This window comes from Haemaphysalis longicornis, unplaced genomic scaffold, assembly GCF_048455015.1.
Source record: "Haemaphysalis longicornis isolate Haplotype H1 unplaced genomic scaffold, Haemaphysalis longicornis Haplotype H1 scaffold_33, whole genome shotgun sequence".
Taxonomy (NCBI): domain Eukaryota; kingdom Metazoa; phylum Arthropoda; class Arachnida; order Ixodida; family Ixodidae; genus Haemaphysalis; species Haemaphysalis longicornis.
This window is the reverse complement of record NW_027526346.1, coordinates 3,297,445-3,325,139: the sequence shown is the minus strand read 5'-3', so window position 1 is coordinate 3,325,139 and position 27,695 is coordinate 3,297,445. Positions and strand designations below refer to the sequence as shown.

At 46.3% G+C, this 27,695-nt stretch overlaps 1 protein-coding gene across 1 annotated transcript; it reads left to right on the top strand.

Annotated features, from left to right (window-relative positions):
• The first annotated feature begins 146 nt into the window (after window positions 1–146).
• Cin (Molybdenum cofactor synthesis protein cinnamon) lies at window positions 147–27,488 on the top strand. The gene is made up of 20 exons (XM_077705481.1): window positions 147–308; window positions 384–430; window positions 838–916; window positions 1,002–1,059; window positions 1,145–1,237; window positions 1,331–1,425; window positions 1,488–1,554; window positions 1,643–1,738; window positions 5,856–5,892; window positions 5,960–6,109; window positions 6,181–6,273; window positions 11,317–11,372; window positions 11,474–11,593; window positions 12,154–12,212; window positions 13,641–13,794; window positions 16,016–16,137; window positions 18,701–18,788; window positions 18,853–18,926; window positions 21,038–21,206; window positions 27,141–27,488. The coding sequence occupies exons 2-20, from the start codon at window positions 391–393 to the stop codon at window positions 27,372–27,374; spliced, it is 1,884 nt and encodes a 627-aa protein (XP_077561607.1). The 5' UTR covers window positions 147–308; window positions 384–390; the 3' UTR covers window positions 27,375–27,488.
• Window positions 27,489–27,695: the final 207 nt, after the last annotated feature.

Below are 27,695 nucleotides of genomic sequence, written 5' to 3'. Positions count from 1 at the left end.
AAAGTATTTTTAATAATAAATTTAAGCCCAACAAGTTAGATATCTTAAACTTGCGATAATGTCAGGTGAACAGTTTAGGTGCCTTTGGACAGTTTTTGTAACTAGTCGTTAGCGCCCCCAAAACCAGCAATTAATGAATGCATTTCTGTGCGATTCTACAGCAGACAACATCCACAACGCCGCACGCTCTAAAATGCATGCTGAAATGTAAACTGTTTGCGCTGTTCAAAAGCCACAAGTTGACTCGCGTATTTTTGAAGCTTGTTATATTTGGTCTCAAAGGAATAGCGCATTTTGACGTCAGCGTAGTAAGTGAAGCAAATAACGGACCATGAGTTTGTTGATGAATTTGTCCCTGAATACGCGTTTGTTTTCACTTACAGCATCGCAATGGATGCCGAGCGGCAAATAACCACGGGGATACTTACAGGTGCGTATTTGTGCGTATGTGTTCGGTAGCATCGTATTATTGCGGACGTGTTCACTTTGTGATGGTACGCGCACGCATTCATTCGTCATGCGTTAATGCTTGTAAAGCGACGCGTGAGAGAAGAGTACGAACTGCACGTGGGGGTCCTGCCTGTGGTAAAAGAAAACTAGGACTGCTGTAGCTCGTAGAAAACGGTCAGTGACATTTGTAGGTCGTCTACGAGTTTAAAATGCTCCTCCCTTAATTACTATACACACGAAAGCAAAGTATATACCGCTCTGGATGTGCTGCGCAAAAAAAAAAAAAAAAAAAGAAAAAAAACAAAGGCAGTGTCAGATTGTGATTGGGCGCCAATTAAAAGAAGGTGCAACCGCCACAGTGGAACTGACGAATTTGTTTTTGTACAGTAAGCGACAGGTGTTCCAATGGCCAAGCGGAAGATACAAGTGGCGCCAACCTGGAAAACATCGTCAATGGGAAAAAATTGTACGTACATCCGACGTTTGAGTATTTGTGTAACTTGCTACCCTGTGCCTTCCTCCCTCCCTCCTCCCGCCCCTCCTTAAACCAGGATAAATGGCAAGGTTGTCATACGGAAGTGTGTGCCAGACGACTTTGAAGCGATCAGGGCAAGTGTTTACGTTATTCGCAACTCCCATTTGGTTCTCAAGTTCTCCAGCTGACGTCTTCGTAACAATTTTCCCATGTTTGCAGGAAACTTTGAAACAGTGGAGTGATGTGCACAAGCTGGACCTCATTTTGACCACCGGAGGAACTGGCTTTTCAGAAAGAGACATTACGCCCGAAGTACTGTAGCATTCGATTTCTGCCTGTTTTGAATCACTGAAAACTTATTCCTCCGAATATTTATGCCTACAACCGTCTTCCCGACTATGGCAGGCCACGAAAGCAGTCATATCGAAGGAAGCTCCTGGCATCGCAGTCGCTATGACCCAAAAGTCGTTGAACGTCACGCCAATGGCAATGCTTTCGAGGTAAGTCTGCGCCAGGCCTCGCCCATTGCGATCGTCCAGTGATGATGCATGATTTTTGTCAGAGCTGTGTGCGGGATTCGGAAGCGGACGCTCATTATTAACCTACCAGGCAGCCGCAAAGGAGCACAGGTAAACGTGGGGGAAAAAAGGCAACTCGAAAGTAGTAAAAGGCAATACTGCAGGAGCGTTTAGTTTTAATTTTGGTGTATTGTTGCAGGAATGCCTGGAGTTTGCGAGCCCTGCTATTCCTCACGCAATCGACCAACTTCAAGAGCGCAGGTATAGAACAGACTACTATCACGCAACGATCACAGTAAGCCACTCTTGCTTTCTCATTGCGCATATTGATGCGACATGGTCGCGCAAACATTTCGTTTAGCCACAGGAACACATTTCTGTTCATTCCGAATGTTGCGGGTTTTACGACAGGTTGAGTGTGCGACTTTACAGAAGCCTGCATCACTTTACAGTTTTACAGCACTGCTGTTTCCTCCACAGTGCCTTGAGATTACGTTGTATCTAGCTAGGTCATTCAGTCGGTAGTCATTCCTCATCACGGCAGTCATTGTCATTGGTGTCCGCAACACAGAGACTAGCCAAGCATCCCAATTGCTGCCATTGTATTCATCAATGCTTGAACAGTCAGTTGCATTGCAGTTGTCGTCGGTGATTGTTGTCACCATCGTGTGCAAAATTCAACGTTGTTACAACACAAGGTGTGCGACGCATTCAATTTGGACATAGTGGGATATTTCAGAGATACTTGGGCAGACAAGGAAAAACAGTATTCTGAAATGCAAATAAGACATGCTGGTACAGACACCGAAATACTTATTTTTTAATTTCAGCTACTTCATGGGCTGGAGACACATTTTTGTGCAGCGCTATGTATTTGAAGCCAAATACTTGGCACGAAGCCAAACCACAGATAGCAGTGAATCATAAAGAGAAATGCAGTTTCATTTGGCACAAGAGGAAGTGATGTTATTACACTTGAGTTATTACATTTGAGAAATACGAACAACTTCTTGGAGATATTAACCGACTGAGCACGTCATTTCGTTTGACTGCATTATCGATGTTTGCCCTTCCAACAGTTTATTTTTGGAGCAGAATTTGGCTCCGGTAAACCACTCTCTATATCAGAACCTTGCAGTCTTCCCCTAATGTCGTGACCATATTAGTGCAGTAAAGTTACATTTTATTTATTTATTTACTCTCAAGCCAATGCATTACAAAGAGGAGGGTTGAAAGCTTTTTACATACAATACAATGAAATAGAAGAGCAATGTTGTTAGCAGACATTTGATACATTCCCTGTAAAGAGTACACTAAATGCGCTGTGCTGAAGTGGGGTCATCATCAAGGTTGTCCCACCTAGCTTGCACGCCGCTGTCTTCTTCCGTGCCTTCTGTAAATGGCAGAAGGCAAATAAATGAGTTGTAAATAAGTACTGTAACTACAATTCTGTCAATACCGTTCTACCCTGTATCAATATTAAAAACTTAAAGCCGTTCCATTCACTGTGAAAGCTGTCGGAAGTGCAGAGCAGTGATTCGCCACAATGGGCTGTAGCGTCGTTATCTGCTCACTGCTATCACCCAATGCAATTCAAATTTCCCGCCTCCGTGGTGCTCACGCGCCCCCTGCCTTAAACTGCGGCCGCGGGAGTTCTGTTCTTTTCGTGCCTGCTTTTTCTCCTGCACGTGTCGGCGTTGCACTGCCGCTTTTTTTTTTTTCGCTTACTATCGTAAAAACCAACCCAACGAGCCTTCCTAACTAAATGAACGCGGGCGCTGCCGGTCAATTGCGTATATTTTGCCTCAAGTGTACTAACAGTTTTCTTTGTGGTAAACAACGGGGAGATGTATGACAAGCTCCAGGGGATCACGAGTTTCGAACGCTTATGACTATGTAAACCGCTTGGCTTTCGAAGCCTCTGTGGGACGCCACGACGACGGAACTCCACTACGACAGAACGCCGTGGGGCACTATTCGTGTACAGCGAGCGAGCTATGACGACACGGCAAGCCTCCAAGGTGCTCCGCACTTAAAATCATGTACGCTTGTATGGTCGTCTTCAAATTTAGGCGTGCGAGCGATAGATGCGATGGAAGCAGGAAAGTGGTCTCAGACCGAGCTTGTTGTAGGCACGAACGAGTTAAAATGATAGTTTGTCCGGCTGCTTGGAATTCCAACTTTGAAGTGACGATTGCTGTGGGATTTATGATAATTGCTGCTAATTTATTGTCCTAGGAAGAAATGTTGCATCCTATGTGTTGGCTGGACACCCACTCTTCAACAGTGTAGAAGGCTGGGGCGGGCTGTTTCTTGTTCATCTTGGTGTGAAACGGGGTGGAACGGCATTTTGCACTGCTCTGTACCCACTTTTAAGTGAAGCTGTGTATATGGCTACCTGATCACATGTTCTGCGTTTGTGTACACACCCCGTTGCGTTGACAAAGAAAAAATGTGTCTTTTTGCTCATTCATTTTGATGGGGGGGTGTGTGTAGTTAGTAGGCGTTAAAGATCCCCAGGTGGTCAAAATTAATCCGGAGCCCTCCACTACGGCGCGCCTCATCGCCTGCGTTGCGTCGGCGCGTTAAACCCTACAATCAATCAATGTAGTTAGTAGGGCTTGATTGCTGGCTAGATGGTTCATGATGTACGAAGGAATAAGTTTGCGCAAAAGACGAGGACGAAGAGAGGACCAGCGGACAAGATGTCTAGAGGACAAGACTAGACAAGAGGGCAAGACGTCTTGTCCCCTCCTCTCTTCGTCCTCATCTTTTGCGCAAACTTATTCCTTCGTACAGAAAGAGTTTAGAGTGCGTTCTATCAAAATGTGCGCGCTCTCATTGTGGAAACTGAGCTATTGCTTGATTAGATTTGGCTCCACTCTTTAATTTACACGTTCATGCTGGCAGCACCAACCAGTGTCTATGTTTTTCCTGTGGCGCAATTGTAGATGCGGTTGTGACTGCTACAAAGCGGCTGCCGTTTTATTATTTTTAGAAGGACACATAAACGGCTTTACTGGTTGACCTTCTTCACAGAGCGGATTGGCCAGCAGGCGCCAGATTGTGGTGTCTCCTGCAGCCTTTACCAAAGAGGAGCATTAAGTGGAATTTGGGAAAGGGACGATGCCCGGCAGCAAAGCTGCTCAGGCATCAGCGTTCACTGTTGGGAGCAGCAAAGACGTAATCCTTGTATAACTCGTAAAAGCACCGTGTTTCTCGTGCCATTACACCCACTAAAGGACACTGTAACAAGTGGCGAAGAAACACACTGTACATCTAACTCGCGGACCCCTGTTGACCACACAGTTCAAATTAACCGACTTCAGCTCAAATATGCCCGCGTGTAACCTTCGAGAAGGCTTGCACGCAAAGCCACTGATCTCTACCACACTTTGCCTGACCTTATGGTTTGCGGTGGTGACAATTGCCTACACAATCGTCTGGTTAACTTGATACTGTCAGTCATAGACACAAAGCCAAGGACTGAAAAGATGAGTATATGGTTAAGCAGAAGGTATGGTTCCTACGTTAAAAAAAAGGGGGAGGAAAAACTGGTGGCGTATCTGCTCTTTTCGTTGCAAATGTCGGCGAAAAACGACAGTCGACTGGCGGCCCTGCCAAGTAAATGCCGCCCTTCTCTTTCCCGCTCACCTCTCATGCTGTCCCTCTCCCGTCTCGTTCCTCCCAAGATAACACGCTAGAGGTTTGCTCAAGTCAATTTAAATTTACCACGTTCTACTGCTCAAAGTCGGTGTCTCGATGCCAGCGCTGCCGTATGGCAGAGACGCGTGAATTGAGGCACCCTAATACGACATTTATAGAACCGTGACGCCCTACTGCGCAAGCGTTCCAAGCAGAACGTGGATCCCATCTAGTGGAAACTTTCGTTGCTATTGCCGTTTGATTTTTTTAATGCTGCCAGGAGGTGGCGCTGGCAACAGCAGGCAATGGTTTGCTGCCATTGATGTAGTATTTCATTTGCTATCGGAAAAACCAAGCGTCCATAATTTTTTTAATAAAGGAACACTGCAAATATCACTTGCGTAGTGATTTGCTGCCTTGTGTTTGCGTAATGTCTTGTACTTGTTCAACAGGGTTGACAAGTATGAACCCTGACACCGGACTGAGACATTTAGATTTGGCTGCGACTATATAAGGCTTGAGCAGATTTTATTTCACTATGGCCTGGTGGCTGGATCAAGTCACAGACAGACAGACAGACCAAAATTTCTGTGTTTAAGTAGCCCAAGAACGACTATCGTCTTTAAAAAGAGTTGCCTTTGTTACGCAAAAATATAAATGTAATGAGATACCCATACTTGCCCAACTGACACATTTCTAATATACTATCATGATACAGCGATTTGGGCTATAGCAATCTAATTGTGCTTGCTTATTTTCTTTCACAGACCTCGGCATCTTCGGCTACGGTGATAATCACGCCTAGTAAGTGCCGTTTTGACCTCATCTCTTTCTGCAAGTACACTCATGCCGCCCCTTGTTTCTTCTTAAGAGTGTTCGTGCACATCTGACGAAGTTCCCAGCACTGCAGTTGCCTCACGACCAAGGCACTCTCCGTATCCGCTGATATCGGTTGCGGAAGCACAGGCCCTTGTCATGGACATGTGCCCTGATGCGGGCACAGAACTGGTTCCATTCCAGGGTAATCGATAGCGTTGCGCTGTTGAGAGCAATGTGGTTGACCACTACCAATTTCTTCACATTCATTTTCAGAGGCTTGCGGACGGATACTAGCCGAAGACGTGTACGCCACAGACCCACTGCCACCATTTCCAGCTTCAATCAAAGATGGCTATGCCGTTATTGGTGAGACGCGTCTAAATATTCTGTTTTTTTTTTTTTTTTAAGAAGAAGTGGCTAAAACTTGTTGCAGTGACATACTTGTTTAAAGGAGCCATGAAGAGAAAATACAACTTCGTTTAATTTGAAAGAACGAGGATTCAGTATCTCACTCAGCTCCATTAGAGCCACAAAAGATGTTTTTTAATGAAAAAAAAGCAAGAAGTATTTAAAAACTTTCAAATTTTGCGCCACAGTGACGTATTATGGAGCAAGAATGACGTCATACGGGCCAACAATAAAATATAATTTTCAGTGAGTTAACTGCACGTTAGCATTCAAGTGATGCGGTAAAATGGAACTAGAGGCCCCATTACAGACGTCCAGTCATGTGTCGTCGTGACAGGTCTCTTAGGCGGCCGCCAATCGCACAAACAAGGTTCCGTGACGTCATAGAAAAGTTGCGGGAAATTGGCTAGGGGGTCGCGACTGCTTCAAACGTTTTCTTTAATATCTCCGTTATTTGTTCCAAGATTGCGATGCTATTGGTATCATTGTTATCGGGACTAAGCAGTCTTTCTAATGAACCCAACTTGTATTTTGTCTTCATGGCTCCTTTAACACCGGGCTGCTGATAGTAATGCCGCGTGGTCATTTCTTGTCCACGATGGCTGCACCCGCCGTGGTGGCTCAGTGCGTTGCGCTGCTGAGCACGAGGTCGCGGGTTCGATTCCCGGCCACGGTGGCCACGTTCCTGATGGAGGCGAAAAGCAAAAAATGCCCGTGTGTATGAGATTTCGGCGCACGTTGAAGATCCCCAGGTGGTCAAAATTAAAGGGACCCTGCAACACTTTCGGTAAACGCTTTCACTCTTTCCTTCGCGTCTTGAAGCAGTGCGAAAGCTATAGTTATCGCCAGCACGGAGTGGCACTGCGTGATTTGCTCGTCGCACCAGAGACACCTTCTATTTCTGCTTAGTTTTTGTGGCTTTTTTTTTTTTTTTTTTGACCTGCAATCGAAAAGTGTTCATTGGCGCAAGTGAAGGAAAACTGGCCAACAGCCGCTACATGGCCTTAGTGACGTAATTCGAGCCATCAAAGAATGTCAAGACCGGGAAAGAGAGAAAAATCGTTTGGGCGAGTTTACAAGTTCTCTGATTCGCATAGCAGTAATTTTTGGCTGAGGTACTTTACGACCCTAATCTACTGCATGTGTTGGGTGACTACGTTCTGCAAGCATTTAAGATTTCAAAAAAAAGTTGCAAAAAGGTGTTCCGGGGTCCCTTTAATCCAGAGCCCTCCACTGCGGCGCGCCTCATCGCCTGCGTTGCGTCGGCGCGTTAAACCCTACAATCAATCAATCAATCACTCCACGATGGCTGCACCATTACTCTAACTGGAAAAAAAACAGGAGGGCGAAAGATTATCCTAACATAAATTTAGGATAACCTTGATATGCCTTGACTACACACAAGAGTTTTTGTACTAGACACGAATAGGTTGTTGATGACGATAGTGACCAGCTGGTTACCTGGAAAATTTGTTGGTGCTTCATTTAGCTGCTAATGCTTTCTGTCACCTGTTCACAGTGTTTCTTTGAAGGCGCAGCCTGGGGCCAGAAGTTTACAGGACCTGATTTTGACTGTCAACGTTAATTTCCCTTTTCTCTGGAAGCTAAGGCCCTGCTACGTGCATGGTGGTGATACTTCGAAGAGCGATGCTTCGCTTGCAAATCCAAATTTAGTGCTGAGCCTCCTGAGAGCAGAGAAATTATTGTTGCAAGTCGAGATTGCATCCGGTAAACCTTTGACTGCGGCTGTACCTCACGAGGCACAAAACTGAGTGTTGTGAGCAGTGTACGGCCACTAAATTTCTCCTGCACAAATGTGTCATGGCTTTCAATGAGAGGGTGCCAGGAGGAGGAATGAAACACAAAACATGCGCGAGCACCGTGTGGTTACACAAGTCTCGTGACTTGTGGAACCGCCATGATTTCTGGCGTCTTAGTGCGCCAAGGGAAGCCGTCGTCTGCCTGGTGTTCTTCAGGGCTGTGGGATTGGCTTGTGCCTTGTCTCGGATCGGAATGTCCTTCAGTGTCAGGTGTAGTGCCAGTTTCTGCATCAGCCGCGAAGCAAAGGCGCAGGCGAGCGAGCGGATAATGTCCCAGTGATAACCGATGTGGATTACGAAGCTTTGCAGCTGTGACAATAAAGGAGGGTATAGCGGCACCTGATGAATGAAATGATAGCCACAATTCACTCCGTGGCCGCGCAATTTTTTTTCCCACAACAGATGCCGCTAGTGTAACCTGGGCCAAGTGCTTGCAACATTATCTTGCCGCCCTAGGAGGCAATATTGGCCCTCCTGTCTTCTTTTTAAGCTGTAGCATTGACTAAACTTCATCAGCTGCGCAAGTGTGGCAACTATGCCGAAGTGCAGGAGGTATAGTTGTTTTTATATCTTTCTTACAGTACATTCTAAGAATCCACAATTGGGAGAAAAAAAAATAATTTGTCTTAAAACTGAATATGCAATGAGACCAGGTAAACATTTTGTTGCACCGCATATTTTGTTCTTGCAGTTTTTGTTACTGCGAGTTGAATTCTGAACTTCATTGTTATACTACCTCACCACGCAAGCGTCTTCGGGTGCACAAACAGTGTGATAACGCCACTGAACCAAGATGATTTGAGAGTTTCCTGTTGCCTTAAAGGGACCCTGCAACACTCTTTGAGCAGTGCAAGTAAACCTGCGCGACGTTTAGATTACACTGTCGGGAATACCTGAGTCAAATATTACAAGTGCATGTGAAGCGGTGAGCGTGCAAATCGCTGTGAAAGACGCGGAAAAACCAACCGCACTCTCTTCAGTTCTCCTCATTATGCACCCCTGGCATGGCCTAAGCGACGTCACTGAGGGCATGGCTGCCCGATCGGCTGTCACTGGTCAACTTCACGGCTAATTCCTGCCATTTCCGCCGTCGCCATCGCTGCGTACGAACCTCTTCTATGCCTGAACCTGTAGGCACAGTTTTGCCGTTTCTTTTGTGTTTTTAGTGCGCGCGGAGTTTGAGTGATGAGCTTAATACCCTTTCAACGGGACCACTTGACTACAAACGTTTATTGCTTCAAAAACGCCCTACCGGCCTGAGCGCGCGCTTGCGAGCAGGCACCCATGCCTGCTGTTTTGTGGCACCAGACGGAAAATAGATCCCTCCACGTTGCGGAGAAAAGGAGAAAACTCCGGGGCCTGGGATATATCGAAGGCCGCCGAAGAGAATGCCGCGAGCCGCCCCCTTCTCCGGGAGAGTGCGTGCAGCTTTCGTCGCGTTGTCCGCGGTCGAGTTGAGGGGGAACGATTGTGCGCGATTTCACATCGCGCGTAGTTTTGGTGATAGTGAACGGATTTTCATAATTCTTGTGGGAGGAGATTGCTGGGACAATACTCCTGAAGCGCCACCACGTCGAACTGCTCCCGCAGCAGATGGTCCACCAGCTCTGCATGGCGAGGCCCCAGATGGTTGCAGTTCCACTGCAGGATGCGTGGCCGCTGGCCTGTCCTGCAGAGTCTGCTAGCCATGCTGGGGGGCTGGAGTGGAGGTTATGGATGCCAGGGCAGCAGTGGCCGCCAGGCGGTCGGGGTCGTCAGCAGGCAGGCGGCCCACCAGGCTGTGCACCAGGGCCAGGAGGACTGGCACCAGCTGGTCCTGGCTGGGGGAATAGACTTAACCCCAAAATACATTCCTAGCAGTCGATGGTAACTATTGCAGGGTCCCTTTAGTGCAAAACAAATGCCACTGCAGTGGTTGGCCGCCCAAGGACACCTTCCTACCGTGAAGGACTCAGTGGTACCCTCCCCAAGATCATTTGGGTCTGCCTTCAGAAAAAACGTATTTGAAACCCATCCACAATCAACACATGCCCGTACAAGGAGATGAGCCAGCGATCGGAAGCTGAAAAAGTTATGGCTCCCAATTCAGTGACCCTTGCGAAAGATCCCAGCTTCAAGAAGGGGCCAAACGTTCTCTGGCAAATGATGGTGATGCTGCTGATGTCCATACGCCATTATTTATTTATTTTTTTTTTCATCTCTGTTTTGCTGCTTTATTAGGCTTTAAAGGAGCCATGAAGACAAAACATAAGTTTGGTTCATTCAAAAGATTGCCTCATTAGAATCATACTGACACCACTTTTAATGTAAACTTCGTTCAAATAAGCTGTATAATTAGGAAAAAAGGAAATGGCCATGCGACCCACTAGCTCATTTCCCGCAACAGAACCTGTGATGTCATACCAGCCAGCTCTGCGATTGGCAGAGGCCGACAAAAGCAAACGCAAATTAGGCAGAGCTTATAAGCTTGCCAGACGGGCTATCTGCGCTTAAATTTAGGGAACATTCTTTTTAAAGCAACAACAATGGTGGGACAAACAGTGGAAGTTACGAAAGCACACGTAAACATAGAAGTACCGATGCGTACTGCTGTTGGTACTGCATGAACTATGCTTGGTTTAGCTGCACAGGACTGCGGGCTTTGGGGTAGTTTTAGACGACACTTGCCAGTTGACGCAAGCAACGGTATATTACGGGACCATATTTGTCGAGCGAGCACTCTATTTCACGAAACTATTATTTTCTCCCTGAACAAAAACAAGCCACCTTCAAGTACGGTCAAAAACAAACCAGAGGCAGAAAACGGCGGCGCCTACTAGGTTCACTAACGGTAAACAAGGCTTCGAAATCGGCTGTAGAGTTGTCTGTTCCTGTGATGTCACTGCACACTATGAAAACGCGCAATTTAGCAGGAAAATGAAAATGTTAACGTAAATTGATTAATTTCTCAGTGAATAAAACATCTGCATCCGTACAAGCGCTGGGGACACTATAAAACATGAAATCTTTCGAATAAAACAAACTTGTATTTTGTCTTCATGGCTCCTTTAACCAAGGACGGTGTACTTCTCATGTGCGGCTCTTCAGAGTAGGCAGCGGTAGATCATCGCACCCATGAGAAACACTTGCAGATGACGAGTTTGTGTTCGCTCAAACGTTTCCTCCGTACTGCCGCCAACAGCTTCCGACGGGGACGGAGTTCGGAAGGTGGTGGAGGCCATTCCAGCTGGCTCAAATGTGAGTTCCTCTTCCGCGGTGCAACCCTGTCGAGCTGCTTCGACCTTCGCATCGTCCCGTGCAACTGTTCTCCCTCTTGTTTTGGGCCCACTGGCCTTCAGCCTACTCAACAGGTTCGGCCGGGACACTGTGCCAGAATCAGCACGGGAGCCCCCATTCCTGAACCCTGCGATGCGGTCGTACAGGTGGAAGACACGGAGCTCATACGAGCCTCGGAAGACGTAAGATTATTGTTATTCGTAATATTATTAACATGAAAGTGTGTATTCCTGGATACATGAATATTTCACATGCGTCATATCCGTCACGAAAGTGACGCCTGTACAACGAAGCAAGCGGCCTGTAAAGGGTGCACCCCTCCACACAGGGTCTTCTTGCGGGGAGGCAACCTTTAGTATTAAAGACTACGCTATACTTAGGGTTGTTCGTTTTTCAGGGTATATATTTTAATGCGAAAGTGTTTTATGCCGCGATACACCAAGGTTTTACTGACGTCATATCCGTCACGGAAATGACGCCAGTACACCTTTGCCGAAGCAAGCCGCCAGCAGGACGTCGCTCGCCAAGCACACCCACAAGACAGCCGGCGACCCGCAAGTCATGCTCAGCTGCAGATTTCGCTGCAAATTTCACTTTCGTGTTTTACCGATTCCTCTGACAGAGAAATGAACCAAGGTTTTTATTATTATTGTATCTGTATTGTTACCTTTGCACTACCTGCGCTGAGAAAGCAGTAATCTAGGCGGTTTAACCGTGTCTTTCATCTTGTTCTTCCAACCAGGGGTGTCAGGAGATTGAGGTGAAGATTTTGAAGGCCCCCGTGGTGGGACAGGATATTCGGTACGTTGGCCTTTTTACGCTGCTACGGCGGTTCGAGGTTCTGCTTGTTGATTGTTTTGCATGCCAAGCTGGTGTGTTTATACTCGGGTCTTTAAAAATTCAGTGCAGTGCAACGTAGTGTCACCTTTTTGTATTTCCTCGCTCAATGCTTCGAAAGGCTTTATTCACAGCGAATTTACGACTTCATCGGTTCATGAGATGCGGTACAGTAAAGAAGTCGAGGTTTTTATACTCTGTCTCCATTCCTGACTGCATTTTTATTTTTTCGTCTAACTTCATTTGAATTGGTTTTTGAAGCAGTCGCAAATCTTGACATTTATTTATTTTGTTTTCGATACTGTAAGCGTTTCTGGACTGTTACAGGGCGCAGTTCTATACTATTTTCAGCTGGCTGCCGCCACAGTTGCGCTTGAGCTCAACCTTACATTTTTTTATTTCCTGCGTTTGTGTAATGTTTGAAGCCGCAAAAGATGTTTTCTTAACCGAAAAAAAAAAGCGCGAGATATTAAATACTCCCAAATTTCAAGCCGCAGTGATGTAATTTGGATGGGCACTAAAAACGTAGTTATCGGTGTGTTAGGTGCACGTTAGCATTCAAGTGAAGCGATCAAACAGGACTAGAGGCCCCACTGCATTCGCCCAGTCCAGTTTCTCGGCCGTGCCTCAGGTCAGCAGCCACCAGTCACAGAGTCCGTAGCTGTTCTTCAGTATCTCGATTGTTCGATAGAAGTTTGCGATAAAATTTGTGTCATTGTTATTGGAATGGAGCAGTCTGTTAAACGTCTTCATGGCCCCCTTTAGCCCTTTGATGCCCAGTGTTGGTCAGGAGCAACAACTCAAGCAATGTTTTTTTTTCCTCTCGCACTTTGTGGTTTTTTACATTTAACACCACCTATCGACAGACAAAGGATCCCGGGCCTTCAAAAATTAAACAAGAGAGGGCAGCACGTACTTCTGTGTGCTGAAAAAAATTTTGTGTACGCGTGTCAACTCGCATCGAGCTCAGGCGGCTCAATGGGCTGGAGACAGGTAACCGAAATTGGGCAGTTTCGTTGTTATTACAAATGATAGCAATACAAACTTTACGTTATTGTCTTCACTTGAACCATAAATCGTGCTGATCAAGGTAGCTCTCTTGTTCAAGTGATGTATGGGCAGCCAGTGCCCACTGTTTCCCAGTGCCCAGTGTGTCCTAGTGTCCGTCCTAATGAACTGAATTTTTTTCTGACTTCACATTTGTGATGTTGGAAGTCCATTTATATCGTAAAAAACTTCTCACACGCTTAAGCAAAATATTAAAGTTTTGGGCATCAGAGAGTTAGGCCTCCAAAGTTTGAAAAGGTTTGCAAACACGTTGCACCTTAGGAAGAGATTAGCCACAGCCACCCTGGTCTGGCCAGTTGTATATGCAACGGTCTTCTCTTGCAGCCAGCTGGGTTCCGACATTGAGAAAGGGCAGCACGTATTGGCCAGAGGGACCAAGCTAAGCCCCTCCGATCTCGGTCTGCTCGCCACGGTCGGTGCGACTGCTGTGAGGGTGCACAAACTTCCCCGAGTGGCCGTTCTCTCGACCGGAAATGAGGTAACACAGTAATGCTCAATGCTGAGGTGTAGTTCCTAGAGATCTCACTAGTCTGCCGTCCAGGCCAGTTTTTGCGTGACAACGATGTGTTGTTGCAGTGGTGAGAACGTGCAAAAAACAGCGTACCAGTCAACTGCCACCCCCTCTTGCCACGTTTGCAATTGAGGCATTTTAAGTGCAGAGAACTTTAGGGGCTCGCCTTGTCGTCGTAACTCGCTTGCTGGACCCAGGTAGAGCGACACGGGGTTCCGTCGTCACGGCGTCCCGCAGAGGCTTCGATAGGCAAGCGGTTTAAATTGTCATAACCGTTCGAAACTCGTTAAACACTAGCGCTTGTCATACATCTCCCTGTTGTTTAGCGCAAAGAAAACTGCGGGCACATTTGAGGCAAAATATACATAATTAACCGGCAGCACCCGTGTTCATTTAGTTAGGAATGCTCGTTAGGTTGGTTTTTACAATACTAAGCGAAAAAAAGTGGCAGTGCAACACCGGCACGTGTGGGAGAAAAAGCTAGCACAAAAAAAAACAACTCCCGCTGGCACAGTTTCAGGCAGGGGGTGCACTAGCACTGAGAAAGCGGAAAATTTGAATTGCATTGGGTTGTACCAGTGAGCGGATAACGGCGCTACAGCCCATTATGGCGAATCACTGCTCTGCACTTCCGACAGCTTTCACGTTAAGTGGAACGGCTTTGATTTTTTTAGGAATTCAATTGCTGTTGTAATAAGCTTCAGTGTAAAATTATTTACTCGCTTATCTTTCTTTGCTGAATAATTGTTTTTAGGAAACATCAGTGTCGTCTGCTAGCATGCTGCTTCTAGCGGTGGTCGTCCGCACACTGCAGTGAGCAGGCAATCACAAGTGTGCGCACTAGTGCTTACATTTTCAAATATCGCTAAAGAAACTTATTCAGGCACGAAAAAGTATGCAGAGAAGGAAATAATGTTAGAAAAGGCTATCAAAACAACAATTTAGTTTTTAGAAAAGGCCGCAGTTGAGTAGGACTCAGTACTCTGGGAGAGCACTGCAGTCGACTGGTACCGTATTTACGGGATTGTAGATCAACCCTTTTTTTTTTTTTTTCAAGTTTGTCTATTCAGTGTTGGGGGGTTGACTTAAAATAGAAATCAAACTTTGTGCCGCTTGCAACAGCAAGAGCAATGAGAAATCAGGGGTGCTACGAGCTGGAGAAAACGCAACACCCTCGTTTCTATGGTTACGGTCGAAGCATAACATTTACCATTGCATACATCATTCTGGCGTCAATAAAGGTGATGCCAACTTTGAAAGCTGGCGTTCCCAATCTGTGCCCCTTGTCCACCGTAACTAGAGCGGCTAACCTTCCACCGGCGCGTTTGGAAGTATACTGAACAACGTGATATGATTACGCCTGCATCAGCACCGTGCATTGATTCAAGGGATTCGGTAATACTCGTCTTGTTTATTAGAGACAAACAGAATGCTTCCTGAGTGCAAGTAACGTGAATCAAAAGAAATCGCGAGCGGCTGCTTCTGTCAGCCGCCACCTTGTTTGTTTTGATATTGCGCGGAAGTGGCCGCTGCCGATAGCTTCGATGGTTGTCATCTCGCAGGGAATGTATTCTCATGATTGAGAACAAAGTTTCCCGCTCAACCCTCAATGCATGGTTACTCCGCGTGCTTATACAAAAGCTTTTCATTTTTAACATCCACTGCGCGCACCACGAGCGCACGGCTATTGTGGGAGCATCGATCATTGATGGAAGAGCCACCGTACGAGGGGTATTGGTAGTTGAGGGAAGAGGTTCTCTTTGTGATACGATTTTCTAGGTGGCCGTGTTGCCGCGTGCTTGTGTCACTTCTGTGTTGTGCTGCATCGTCCCGTCTGTCATGAATCCCCTGGGCCCGAAGAAATCTCTCAGCGCTCGTTCAGAGCAGCATTCAAACAGGCTGCTTCCTGTGCACGCTTTTTTTTTTTTTTTTGGAGAGAGAGAGAGAGAGAGAGAGAGAGAGAGAGAGAGAGAGAGAGAGAGAGAGAGAGAGAGAGAGAGATTTGGGGGGGGGGGGGTCGACCTACATTTGAGTCGACTTACATTAGTGTAAATACTGTCTGCCCAAGGCTTTCGTCACAAAAAGGATTCTGCTGAAGGTCTTGGACGGCAGACCAGCCAAATTTCTAGGGCCTGTAGCTGATGCCGGGAGTTTATACTGAAAAGCATTTGTCTTTCGGCCGTCACAGGTTGTACCACCGGGAGCAGCGCTGAAGCCTGGCCAGATACGAGACAGCAACAAGACGACGCTGCTAGCTCTGCTGGGAAAGAACGGATTTCCGGCCAGCGATGCGGGAATCGCACGTGACGAGTGAGTACTGTGTGTGTAATTCGGTTGTGCGGATGTGTTCTGTCATTTGTGTTCTGTTGTACGTGTTATAAGTATTCGGAGCTTTCAGCCTCCTGCTAACTGGCTCACTGCTTCGTCAGCCAGCAGTGGGCCAGTTAGCAGCGGGTTGAAAACTTCGGATGCTTCAAAAACTGCACTGCGGATTGAATCGGATAGCAGCCACTATTCGGGAAAGTATTCAAAGTTTCGAATATTGGCATACCTCTACAAGAAAGTGAGAGATGGCGGCGGCAGCTTGCGAGTTGGCAGACACGTTCGTAACGGTGTTCCAGGTGTTCAGTAGGTGGTAAGATCGCGTATATGCAGAAACACTGCCACAGAAACAGTGTGGGGATGGCCGCCCCACTAGCAACTTGCACCTGGAAAAAAACTGCATTCTGTTATTTGGTTAATGCTTAGTGGAGGTGGGAAACGAGCTCAAATTGATCTCGGCATTGAGGTCCGGTGTGTTGATGCATGTGCGTGGCATGGCAATGGTTCTACAAACAGTACCCAGTGTCCACTTCTTTTTTTCTGTACAAATTCCTTTGTGTGGGAATTCAGGAACTTTGTAAGTGTCAGCAAGCAAACTTGAAATTGTGGGGGGAAGGGGGAGATTGTGGAAAAGTAATGCAGTTTACTTCCTTGCATGCACTATCAATAATTACGAAAACATAAGCTTTCCTTCGACTTGTGCACAAATATGAGAGTGAAGCAGAATAGCATCGCTGATATCTCATTACTATGTAGTAGTATACCTGTTGTCTTGTGTCTGTAGCCAATACCAATATGCAGACACTTTCCCACAGTCAGGTTTTCGTTTGTCATTTTAAAGCTACAACTTTGACGTACTGCATTAAACGTTCTCCTTGAAGAATTATTGCAATCGCATAGCTTTACGTCCACGACTGTCACTGTAAATTGTATCATTTGCAAAAAATTACTCGCGTGACTTTTTTGACGGTTCTGCACGGCCAAACCATTTTGTGTCCCACCTAAATGGCTGTAGTGACTGTATAAAAATGGCGTGTTTGATGTTGCACTGATTTGTTTGCTGATTGTCTTTAAATTTCCCACCAGCTATTTCGAGTCAGTTGCCGAATCATTCGAGTCAGCTACTACAAATGAGAACGTGGCCTTGTTGCTTGCCAGGAGGTCGATGTGGCAATTGCCAAAAGGGCCGAGAGAATTATGATTTGTCAGAGTGTCACACTATCAGACCTTTGGGTATCAAATGCAGGGTTCGCACAGGTCCTTGAAAACCCTGAAAAACCCTTGAATTTTGTAGTGTTAATTTCAAGGCCTGGAAAGTCCTGGAATTTTTAAAGGGCCCTTGAAAACCCTTGATTTTTCCGGAGAGAATCAATGGCCCTGTCTTTTTACAAAAATTTAAAGTGTTTGTCGTGGATTTTAGGTGTTAACAAATGTAAAAAAACATTGTAACAATCAAGTTTCAGTGTATTGCGTGAAATTACAAGTTTGGTAGATTTTCATTATTACGAGGCAACATTAGGAGCAGGCACTTGTCAATCCAATCTATATCACGATACAATCCAGTGAAAGCCAGCTTCTGTTCTCTATCTTGCATCTTCCATCTAGTCTATGGACGCTTGCTCATTGCATGGTTGCTGTACCTCATACGCTCCATCTACGTTTGCTTTTACGTGAAAATGCTGGACGTGTGCATAGTTCATCCTGCCTTGAAGCAACACTTGCTCGATTTAATTTCAGCTGATACTCTTGCTGACAAAGCAGGAGATGCACGCAGCATTAACTAAGGTTTGAAATCAAACAGTCTCAACAAAACACAAAGAAAAAAGAAAAACCTCTAAATACCAGCCATGAAATAAAAAAATGAAGCTGGGGGAGCATTTACGAACCCGCTAGCACCTATCTAAATGTGCATTAATGAGCTTAAATATTGTGCAATAAAAAACTTTTGCATTGTGTTGGAAAAGCTATAAATAATCCCAGATAAAACATTAGATGGGGACCTTGAAAATGTGTTTTGTGGTCCTTGAAAGTCCTTGAAAACCCTTGAATTTTTGCTTTTGAAGCCTGCACGAACCCTGCAAATTATAATGTGTAACAAGATGCATGCACATCTTTGAATTCTCTATGAGAGACACCAAGCTATCAAGTAGCTGCGTTGGCTGGCCTCAGATGCTTGACAAACTGTATACATCACCCGCGTTTCCACCTGCTCTAAGCTGTTTCTAACGGCGCTAAGAAAACTTGCAAAAATTTGCTATAGCTGCCTATCGTTATGTGCCTAATTGGGACGCCAATATACGCTATGACTAAAACCAGCGTTTTATTATATATTACATACGGTAAGTCTGTTTTAAAAAGTAGATTTCATTTGGTTAGGCACAATCTACGATCACAATTATTAAAATCAAAATGCAAGCAGTGATTTATTTTATTGGCAAAAAATAATAGCAGTTTTTTTACAGCTATGTGCTGAAAAAAGAAAAAAAAACCATTGCTGCACTCATAATGAAGGCCTACAATCAAAGTTTACTGCTGTTTTTTTTTTTTTCAGCTTTGAAGATCATGTCAAGAAACTGAAGGCTGCTTTTGAAGTGGCCGACGTTGTAGTTTCATCGGGTGGGGTGTCGATGGGAGAGAAGGTGAGAATCGGCTCTGTCACCACGTCAGCACACCCCTGACGAAGCTGCATTTCTTGGTCCACAGGATCTTCTGAAGACAGTGCTGGTCAAAGAGTTTGCTGCTATCATCCACTTTGGACGAGTCTTCATGAAGCCTGGGTTAGTAGTAATATTGCAACACTGACCAGTTTTTTTTTCAGTCAAGCATTATTATAACGAATTCGCAGGGAATCTGAAATGGGAAATCATAATTGCACTGGTCACTTTGTTGATACTGACTGTTAAAACCTGTCTTGACAGTATACAACCATTCTCCTCGTATATGAAAGTCTAACTTGACTTGTATCAAACATAAAGGTAGAAAGGGAACATGTTTCGCTCCAACCGGAAAATTGTCTCGCCGGAATGATGGCGATGGAAAGTTAAATAGGTAAGTTTTATAGCAAGAGAAACAGAAGAAGAACGGTGGCAACTTGCGAGCTACTTTCCCACGCTTAACTTGTGGCGCTGATGCCGACCGAAATCAACCGAATGTTGAAACAAATAGCTTTGTGGGCTTGCAACTAGAACTCGTGTAGTGTTTCAAATGCAAGATTATGTTGTTTTGTGGCTATGGAAGGCGACTAGCAAAACAACTGTTTGTTTGAACGTAGGTGAACACCATCAGTGGCTTTACGAGTAGTGGAGGCGCTGATCTGTCTTTGAGTAGAGCGGCTGCGACAGCATGACAGCGTTTAAAACAGAAAAAATTTGCACTTGCCATTTCTCAAAATGCGCCGGAGGGTTCATGTGAGCCTAAGGCCAGTTCTAGCTATTTTCATCAGACTGAACTAACCCGTCGCGGTGGAATTATGGCTAAGGCGTTGTGCTGCTCAGCAGGAGGATGCGGGTTCGATTCCCAGCTGCAGTGGCCACTTTTCTGGTGGAGGCGAAAAGCAAAAACGCCCGTGTGTACGAGATTTCGGCGCACGTCCCCAGCTGGTCAAAATTAATCCGGAGCCCTCCACTACAGCATGCCTCATCGCCTGCGTTGCGTTTGTGCGTTAGACCGTACAATCAATCAATCAATCCCTCTGAACTACAGTAAAATACCGAGCAAGCACCCCCCCAAAACGTGTAGATAATTGGCTTAGAGATAGGGAGGGGGCCGTTATTCGAATCGGGCCCCAAATCCAAGATGGCGGCACAAAATGGTCGCGATCACGAGAAAAGCACTGTAGCCGTCATTATAAAAAATGTTTATTTATGAGTCATGGTACTTCTAGGCAATGCTAAAAACGTAAATTTTCACATTCACTTCAATCACTGTTAAATCCGCAAAACGATTCTTCAGAATTCGATCCCAAAATAAGGTTCAGGCCCTCCGTCTGCAGCTCGTCAGGGTCCTCGGGGACAACGAAGTTTTGTTGCAGCAAAACTTCGTAGTTCTTATCCCACTCACGTACCCTTTTACCGTCCTATTTGAACATGCGAGAAGTGAGGTGCACGTTTCTGCCATTTTTCCAATGCCAGTCCACTACTTCGAGCTTCCTTTTTACCGTGTAAAAATGCATAGTGAACAAAGACAACCGCTCCCGAAAAAATGGCAGCGATGACTGGTAACGCGTTCTCGTAGCAGCAACGACTTGGATTGTATTGGATTCGGCATTGGCTTTGAACACTGTGGCATCCAAAAGCCTGGAAAAAGAAAACGCTTTCGGAATGGCGGGAAGTGGAAGGGGGCGCTTGCTTGGTTGTGTACAGAAATTCTAAATTCCGGGAAAATGCTTGGGGGGCGCTTGCATGGGTGGGGGCGCTTGATCGGTATTTTACGGTAGAACGAAGCCGATGGCTATGCCATCATGCAGCGTAGGGTTATTGGAGGCTAACCGATTCACTTGATTTGACTAGGCTTGATCACCAATCCCAACATGATAGTGAGGTACCTTCAACACTGAGAACGTTTCTCAAGTTTTTCATGTTGGGAGTAGTGCTGTCTGGAACCTTTTATAAGGGTACACACACATGAATGTACCAATTCATTCAATTCCAGCGCAATAGCTGCATGAAGTTTGCATCAAACCAGATGTATGCTTCTCTGCACTGGAATCTTTTTGCTAGATTGCTGGCAGTAATTCTACAACTAATTTTAAATCACAAGCATTTTCCCAGCAATCAGTTTTATACAGAGTGCTGGCTTGTTTTTGATGTGCCATTCCCCAATGTTTTACTTGTCTCGCAACAGCCTCAGTTTTAAGAAGCACTCATCTGGTACTGTTGTTTGTGTGCAGGAAGCCAACAGCGTTTGCCTCCCTCACCTACGGTGACAGGCTGAAGCTTGTGTTCGGGCTTCCTGGCAACCCTGTGTCTGCAACTGTCACCTGTCAGCTCTACGTTCTCCCTGCCCTCAGAAAGATGTCCGGGCACACTGCCATTCATCCAACGTCCATCAAAGCAAAGGTTTGTTTCGAAGCAGTGTAGACGTTACTTGTGCAGTGTTCACCTCACTTGGAGATCCCTCGATGCACCTAGGAATAATGTTTGGGCATGCCCTTGTGACAGCACTCGTGATTAGGTGAAAGAAAGGCGTGTCGAAATGCAGGCAAGATGGTGTTCAGAATTGAGCGTTTTTCCAGGCTGTGGGCTGTCTTTATTGGTAAGGAACTCACTCCTCATTAATCCCAAGTAGTCCTAGTTGAGATTGCATTCCTAAGGATAATGTAGTTTTCGATAGTGTGAGAAAAATATATTGGGTTTATTGGAGTCAGAAGGGGTGTGCCACAAGGGTGCACTCTGAGCCCTCCTCTGTTCCTGTTTAATAGAGTAAGAAAAGGTGTGCCACAAGGGTGCATTCTGAGTCCTTCTCTATTCCTCCATTCCTCACGTCCTGTTACTTGACACGTATTTGTACGAGGCAGTTTCAATGGGAGGGGACCTCCTTGTCTTTCACACAACTCCTACTGAGTCACAGAAAGTCCTCCGATTTGGCAAAGTTGTGGAGGGAGATCCAGAGGGGAGAGGGAGCCATAGTGTGTAAACTGCAGTGAATAAATGGCACACTGCCAAACTGCAGGAATCGGCCTTACAGATTGGAAACGAGCATCTGGTATCAGAAAAGAAAATTGGGTGAAACACATCTTAGCTCGAATTCAGAAAAATGAAGTAGAGTTGGGCTAAGCGTGTGATTCGGAGAGCTGACTGACTGTGGATCACCAGGGTAACGAAATGGCTATTGAGAAGTGGGACTAGAAGTGGAGAAAGGCCGCCAACTTGGTGAAGAGACGAGATGAGAAAATGTGCGGGCAAAAAATGGGCTTGGGCATAGCAGGGTAGGAGCATTTGGAAGTCAACTGGAAAGACTCGGGCCACTAAATGAGCTACAGGATTGGCCTGTGTCTTGCAGAGGACATCAGAAGGGCTAGCAATGATTTTTGAGTTACGTTTTAAGAGGCCTTTTTGTACGATTGTACTAGGGCAAATACACAGCTGAATGAAGGAACAACAACAGAACTTTTTCACTCTGGTTTAGCATAGGCGGAGCTTGTAAAACATTGCCAAAGATTGACGTGTATCTGCTCGCCTTGCCGCAAATGTCGTCGAAAGACGATAGTCTCCTGCGACTCCTGCTACGTAAGTGCCTCCCTTCTCTATCACGCTCTGCCCCTCCCTCGATTAACACAGTGAAGGTTTGCTCAGCTCAAGTCAATTTTCCCATGGTCCCCTGCTTGCGCCATTTGCTGGATTCTTTCGTTATTGTCTGGTTAGGAATACCGTCACGAGGTGCAGACTTGTGCGAAAGCTTTTTTTGTATTTTTGGATCAAAACATTGTTTTCAGTGCATATTGTTTACTTGTAGTATCGCAAGTGTGAAGGGCACATCCATTTTCGCTTAAATGAACACTACCTAGCGCCAGTTATATATTGTTTTGCCTCAAATTTGCCTAGTGTTTTCTTTTCGCTCAACAATGCTAAAGATTGTGAAGCGCGATGCCAAATTGAACGGTTTTAAAATGTTTTGCCTACCGTATTTATTCGAATCTAGGCCGGCCCCGATTCTAAGCCGACCCCCGAAAGTCCGAAGGCGCGAAAAAAAAAAACTTACCTCGAATGTAGGCCGAACAAAAAGGCAGGGTCAGCGTTCACAAAAAGAAAACACGTTTATTGAACATGAAGATGCGGTGCTGGAACTCAATCAGTTTCTCTTCAAAATCACCGGGCAACTTCTGGGCGATCGTTGGAGGACGCGAAATCCTCTCCCGTTGCGTCCTCCAACGACGGACATTTTTTTCATCCACACCGATGTCCCGCCCGGCTTGAACGTTCGACGACAACTCCGCAGCTAAAACAACTTTTCTTTTAAAAGCGGCACTATAATGGCACCGCTTCTTTTTGCGCTATCAAAACCAAACGCCACACCGCACGCAGGCCACTGTCCCACAGAACAGGGTCCGCACAATTCAAAATGGCGGCCTATGGCCCTTAAGTGGCTACTGGCTCGTCTAGTAATGGCTACAATACTTTCTTTTCTGGGTGGCGCTAGCTGCGCGCCACTTTACTTGGAAATTGGCGCGTATTTCAAAATCCTCGAATCTAAGCCGACCCTGGAGTTTGATATATCAGTATTTCAAAAAAACTATCGGCTTAGATTCGAATAAATACGGTATATTTCTCATTTGAGGGGGGACATGGCTCTTAAACAATTTCTTTTAATTTTTAAGTAAACTCTGTGAAACGTGTTGGTATTGCCGCTTTTTTTTCCAATGATTTCAAATATGCCATTGTTTGAGTAGGTCAATTAGTTACGAAGATAATTAGAGATAATTAGCCATTTCTGGAGGAACAACAGACAAAATAGTGTTGGCCATAAAACTGTAATCTTTATATTTTTCAATACTATGAAACCTGGTGAGTGCAGTAAGAGAACTGGTTTTTTGATGCACCGCTTGGAACTAATTTTACAGCTCATTAAACTTTGGTGTTTGAAATGGGCATTTGAAATGGTTCTGTGCCACTGTTGCCACCAGTGTTTAATGAGCTGTAAAATTAGTTCCAAGCGGTGCATCAAAAAACTCGTTCTTTTATTGCATTCACCAGGGTTTCTGATATTGGAAAATATAGAGATGACAGTTTTATGACTAACACTCTTTTGTCTATTGTTCCTCAAAAAATGGCTGATTATTTCTAATTATCTTGGTAACAAACTGGCTTACTCAAAAAAATAATGCCATGTTTGAAATCAGTAAAAAAAAAGCAGCAAGACTGGCAAGTTTCACAGAGTTTACTTAAAGGGGCCCTGAAAGGCGTTTTGAGCACACTAAATGAAGTAGCGCAATCGTTAGATTGGGTCGTCAAGATCATCTGGGCCAAGTATTACTCTTTTACGCGCAGCGGAAAGCTCACACTTTTGTTGCAAAGTTTGTCGCTTTTTTCTCACCCTTTCCTTCGTGTTTTTGGACGCCGCCATCTTCACATGTCTACATCATCGATTCCCAGATGTTCGTCATGAGCTAGACATCCTGCTATTGGGCGGCTTTTTCACGCACTTCCGGCAAAGAGATGAGTCGTCTGCTCAGCGTCGGCTCGCCGGCTGATCTGCCAGCGGAGTGTCGGAGTGCTTGGGCATTTTACGACAAACGAAACAAGTGTAAACAAACGCTTAACCATTCGTATTGAATGCAACACGGCCATAACACGACATGGATGTTCTCTTACCTGAGTACGTTTTGTAAAGAAAGCGTTGAAGCCCCGTGGCACTTCTTTCGTGCAATCGCAGAGAACGCCCTGAGCCGAATGCCCGGGTTTGACGGATACATTTTATTCCACTTCAAAACAATCCAGAGATGCGTTTCGAACGAACACAACGTCACAACATGCGTTGCAAGTCTGAACCGCGATTGACAGACGATAGGTTGCCTCCTCCTGCTCGTCGTAAATTCGGCACTCACCTCGCGCGCGGTTTGCGGGGACGAACAGCAAGTCACTTAACTCTGGCGCGCAAGCCGAGGTGGCTTTTAGCCACGCACACTGCACATACCCATGTGAGGTTGAGTCGTACGTCGCTCGAGAAAGATAATCCATACCATGGGAAGCACTATCCACCCGCAGAAGCACAACGTTGCATTTCATCGCGAAACAAAGGCGTCCACAACACACACACCATCGCCTCCTGTAATGCCAAACGCATCTCACACTTCCCAATGGGAGTGAGTGGTACGCCTGCAGTGCCCACATGTCGCGAGATGGGGCCCTGAGCTGAACCGGGATCATACCCGCCGCGGTGGCTCAGTGGCTAAGGCGTTGCGCTGCTGAGCACGAGGTCGCGGGTTCGATTCCCGGCCGCGGCGGCCGCTTTTCTGATGGAGGCGAAAAGCAAAAACGCCCGTGTGTACGAGATTTCGGCGCACGATAAAGATCCCCAGGTGGTCAAATTAATCCGGAGCCCTCCACTACGGCGCGCCTCATCGCCTGCGTTGCGTCGGCGCGTTAAACCCCACAATCAATCAACCGGGATCACGCAACCGTAACTGACTTCTGGGGAGGTTTGTGCCTTGTTGCCAAGGCAACCGATGTTTGAGATTGTCAAAGAAATGGCGCTCGCTCCAGCACTAGAAAGCTCAGACCCGCGCCGGAGCATGTTTTGCCAACGTTGCCGCTCTCCGCCACGCGTCGCCCCAAGCTTAACTGGTCACATGATTGAAGCGTTTTGTGCCCGGGTTCTGTGTCGGTTTAAAATGTCTTTTTCACATGCCGCCGGCAGGAATTACCACCACCGCAAAATAAGACCCGGCACCAGCAGGGCCACATCTGATACGGCGCTTTTTGGATAAACAGTGCGCGTTGCATGAAAGGGACGGAGCGCACGATCCACACCGAGCGGCTGCGAGTTCGCCGCCGATTAAAAGTCACGTGCTGCCCTGCAGCAACGCACACCGCGAAAGGGCAAGGCCAGGCCGCCGCACAAATGCGGCCAGATTTTTCGTTCGCTTTTCCAGCCTTGAGCGGAGTGTGGGATTCATGGTGCCAACAAAGCTTGCCCGTAGCAGACGGCAGTATGCGGGGCGCCATAGCGGAAGTACGTCACCGCTGAAGCGCGCAGCATCATGGGAGGGAAAGCTCTCGCGCCGTCAACAGCGAAAGGAGGAAACGCGGCGCGACGATAATGCGCGGTTTTTGATTTACGATTTCTCAGCTAACACCCATCGCTTTAACAAAATTCTTCCGGGAGGAGATTGCTAATACATTGTCTTATTTGGTTACATGTACATCCATGCATCGGCGGAAGGTATTTCAGGACCCCTTTAACAATTAAAGGAATGTGTTTTAAGTGCAGTGTCCGCGCTTAAGAATTATTGTACCTTTTGGCCGCGTGGCTACATTGAGAGACAGGCAGAGCAAAATTTTCGGCTGTCCAAAAGAAACTATAGCCCTTAAAAATCTTCAGGTTAAGAGGGGACTCGGACAATGCTGGGGAAGACTAGAACCACAAGTCTAAGCAGTAGAATAGACCCTTGTCTTGCAGGGGACGTAAATATGACTGATCGTGTTTCAGTGTTTCAACAGGCTTCTTTGTAAGCAAGCACACCGCTGAATGAAGGAACTACAAAACACTTTTTAGGTGTAAAGTACCTTAGTTGCAGTTTCATTTGGGGAATAACCACAGTGCAACTCACGGCTCAAATCGAATGACGGTCTGGGCGCAAATCGGATGTCACTCGGGGCGCAACTTTGATGTCATTTCGAGTCCCCATACTCCGCACCCTCGCCATCATCCACGGAGTGGAGATGCTGCCATTTTAGATGCGGAGCGTCTTATGCTCGGGGGTATGTCCCGCGGCGTTGGCGGTGGTCCGGCGTCCACACACCACCGTTTCTTTGGCCAATCCCCCACGTGGGTACGTGCCATAGAAGAGGAACAACAACAACAACAACAACAACTACTCCGGTTGTGCTTGCGCTTGACTCCGTGATTCTTCAGATAAAGTAGGATGGAAGCAACAGCCTCATCAGTGAGTGCGCTGACGCAATTAAGTGAGAGCATCAGCGCAAACACTAACAGCAATTACACCCAACTACAATCCACAGAACGTGTATCGTGTAAAGACTTTTAGATACCACTTCAATCTCGTCTCACTCGCGTATATACGCATACAATAAGGAAAATTACACCCATCTCCCCGAAGGGAACCATGAGTAAAATATATGAGCATTACGGGGTTCACTACATTTCCACCAAATTTGGCTAACAAACATAATGGAAACGCAAACGGAACCCCCATGATGCTCCGCATCCTACTCATGGTTCCCTTCGGGGAGATGGGTGTAATTTTCTTTTTTCCCTCAGGTTTAGCCTTCGCGTAGCTCGCAGAACATCACCAAAAAGGGTCGCCTTTGCAGCTTGCCGAGGACATAGCCCTGGATCCGCGGCCAGAGTACCACCAGGCAGTACTGTCCTGGTCCCAAGGGAGCTCGCCGCTTCCCCTGGCCAGAAGCACGGGGAACCAGATCAGCAGTCGCTTGCTGAGCTTCCAGGGAGCCAATGCCCTCCTTGTGCTGCCACCAGCCAGCGCTGACACCAGCCGGCTGCCGGCTGGAACCACCGTGGACGCCCTCCTCATCGACATGATATGACGGAAGGCACATGCAATGGGCAGAGGATGATGCATTTATTGTTCGGTAGTACGTAGTACCCGAGTAGGTTGTATTTTTGCAGTTTTTTTGGCGGAATAAAGTGTTCTCATGTTCCGCTTTATGAGTGGGCTCAAGTAAATGTGTGCTGATGGAGCGATGGGGATCCTTTGACGCGTATGTGGGAGGTAACAGAGCTGACTTCAGGGGAGGGGGACACTGCTCTTAAAACAGCTCCTCTTAATTTGTAAGTAAACTCTGTGAAACTTTCCAGTCTTGGTGCTTTTTTAGCACTGATTTCAAATATGCTGTTATTTTTTTACT

What these genes read in the sequence shown, in the direction of transcription:
- Cin (XM_077705481.1), top strand. Translation starts at nt 391, where the DNA reads ATGGATGCCGAGCGGCAAATAACCACGGGGATACTTACAG. An exon ending in ACTATCACGCAACGATCACA is followed by an intron (nt 1,739 to 5,855) that starts GTAAGCCACTCT and finishes TTTCTTTCACAG; the next exon opens with ACCTCGGCATCTTCGGCTAC. An exon ending in GTGGTGGGACAGGATATTCG is followed by an intron (nt 12,213 to 13,640) that starts GTACGTTGGCCT and finishes CTTCTCTTGCAG; the next exon opens with CCAGCTGGGTTCCGACATTG.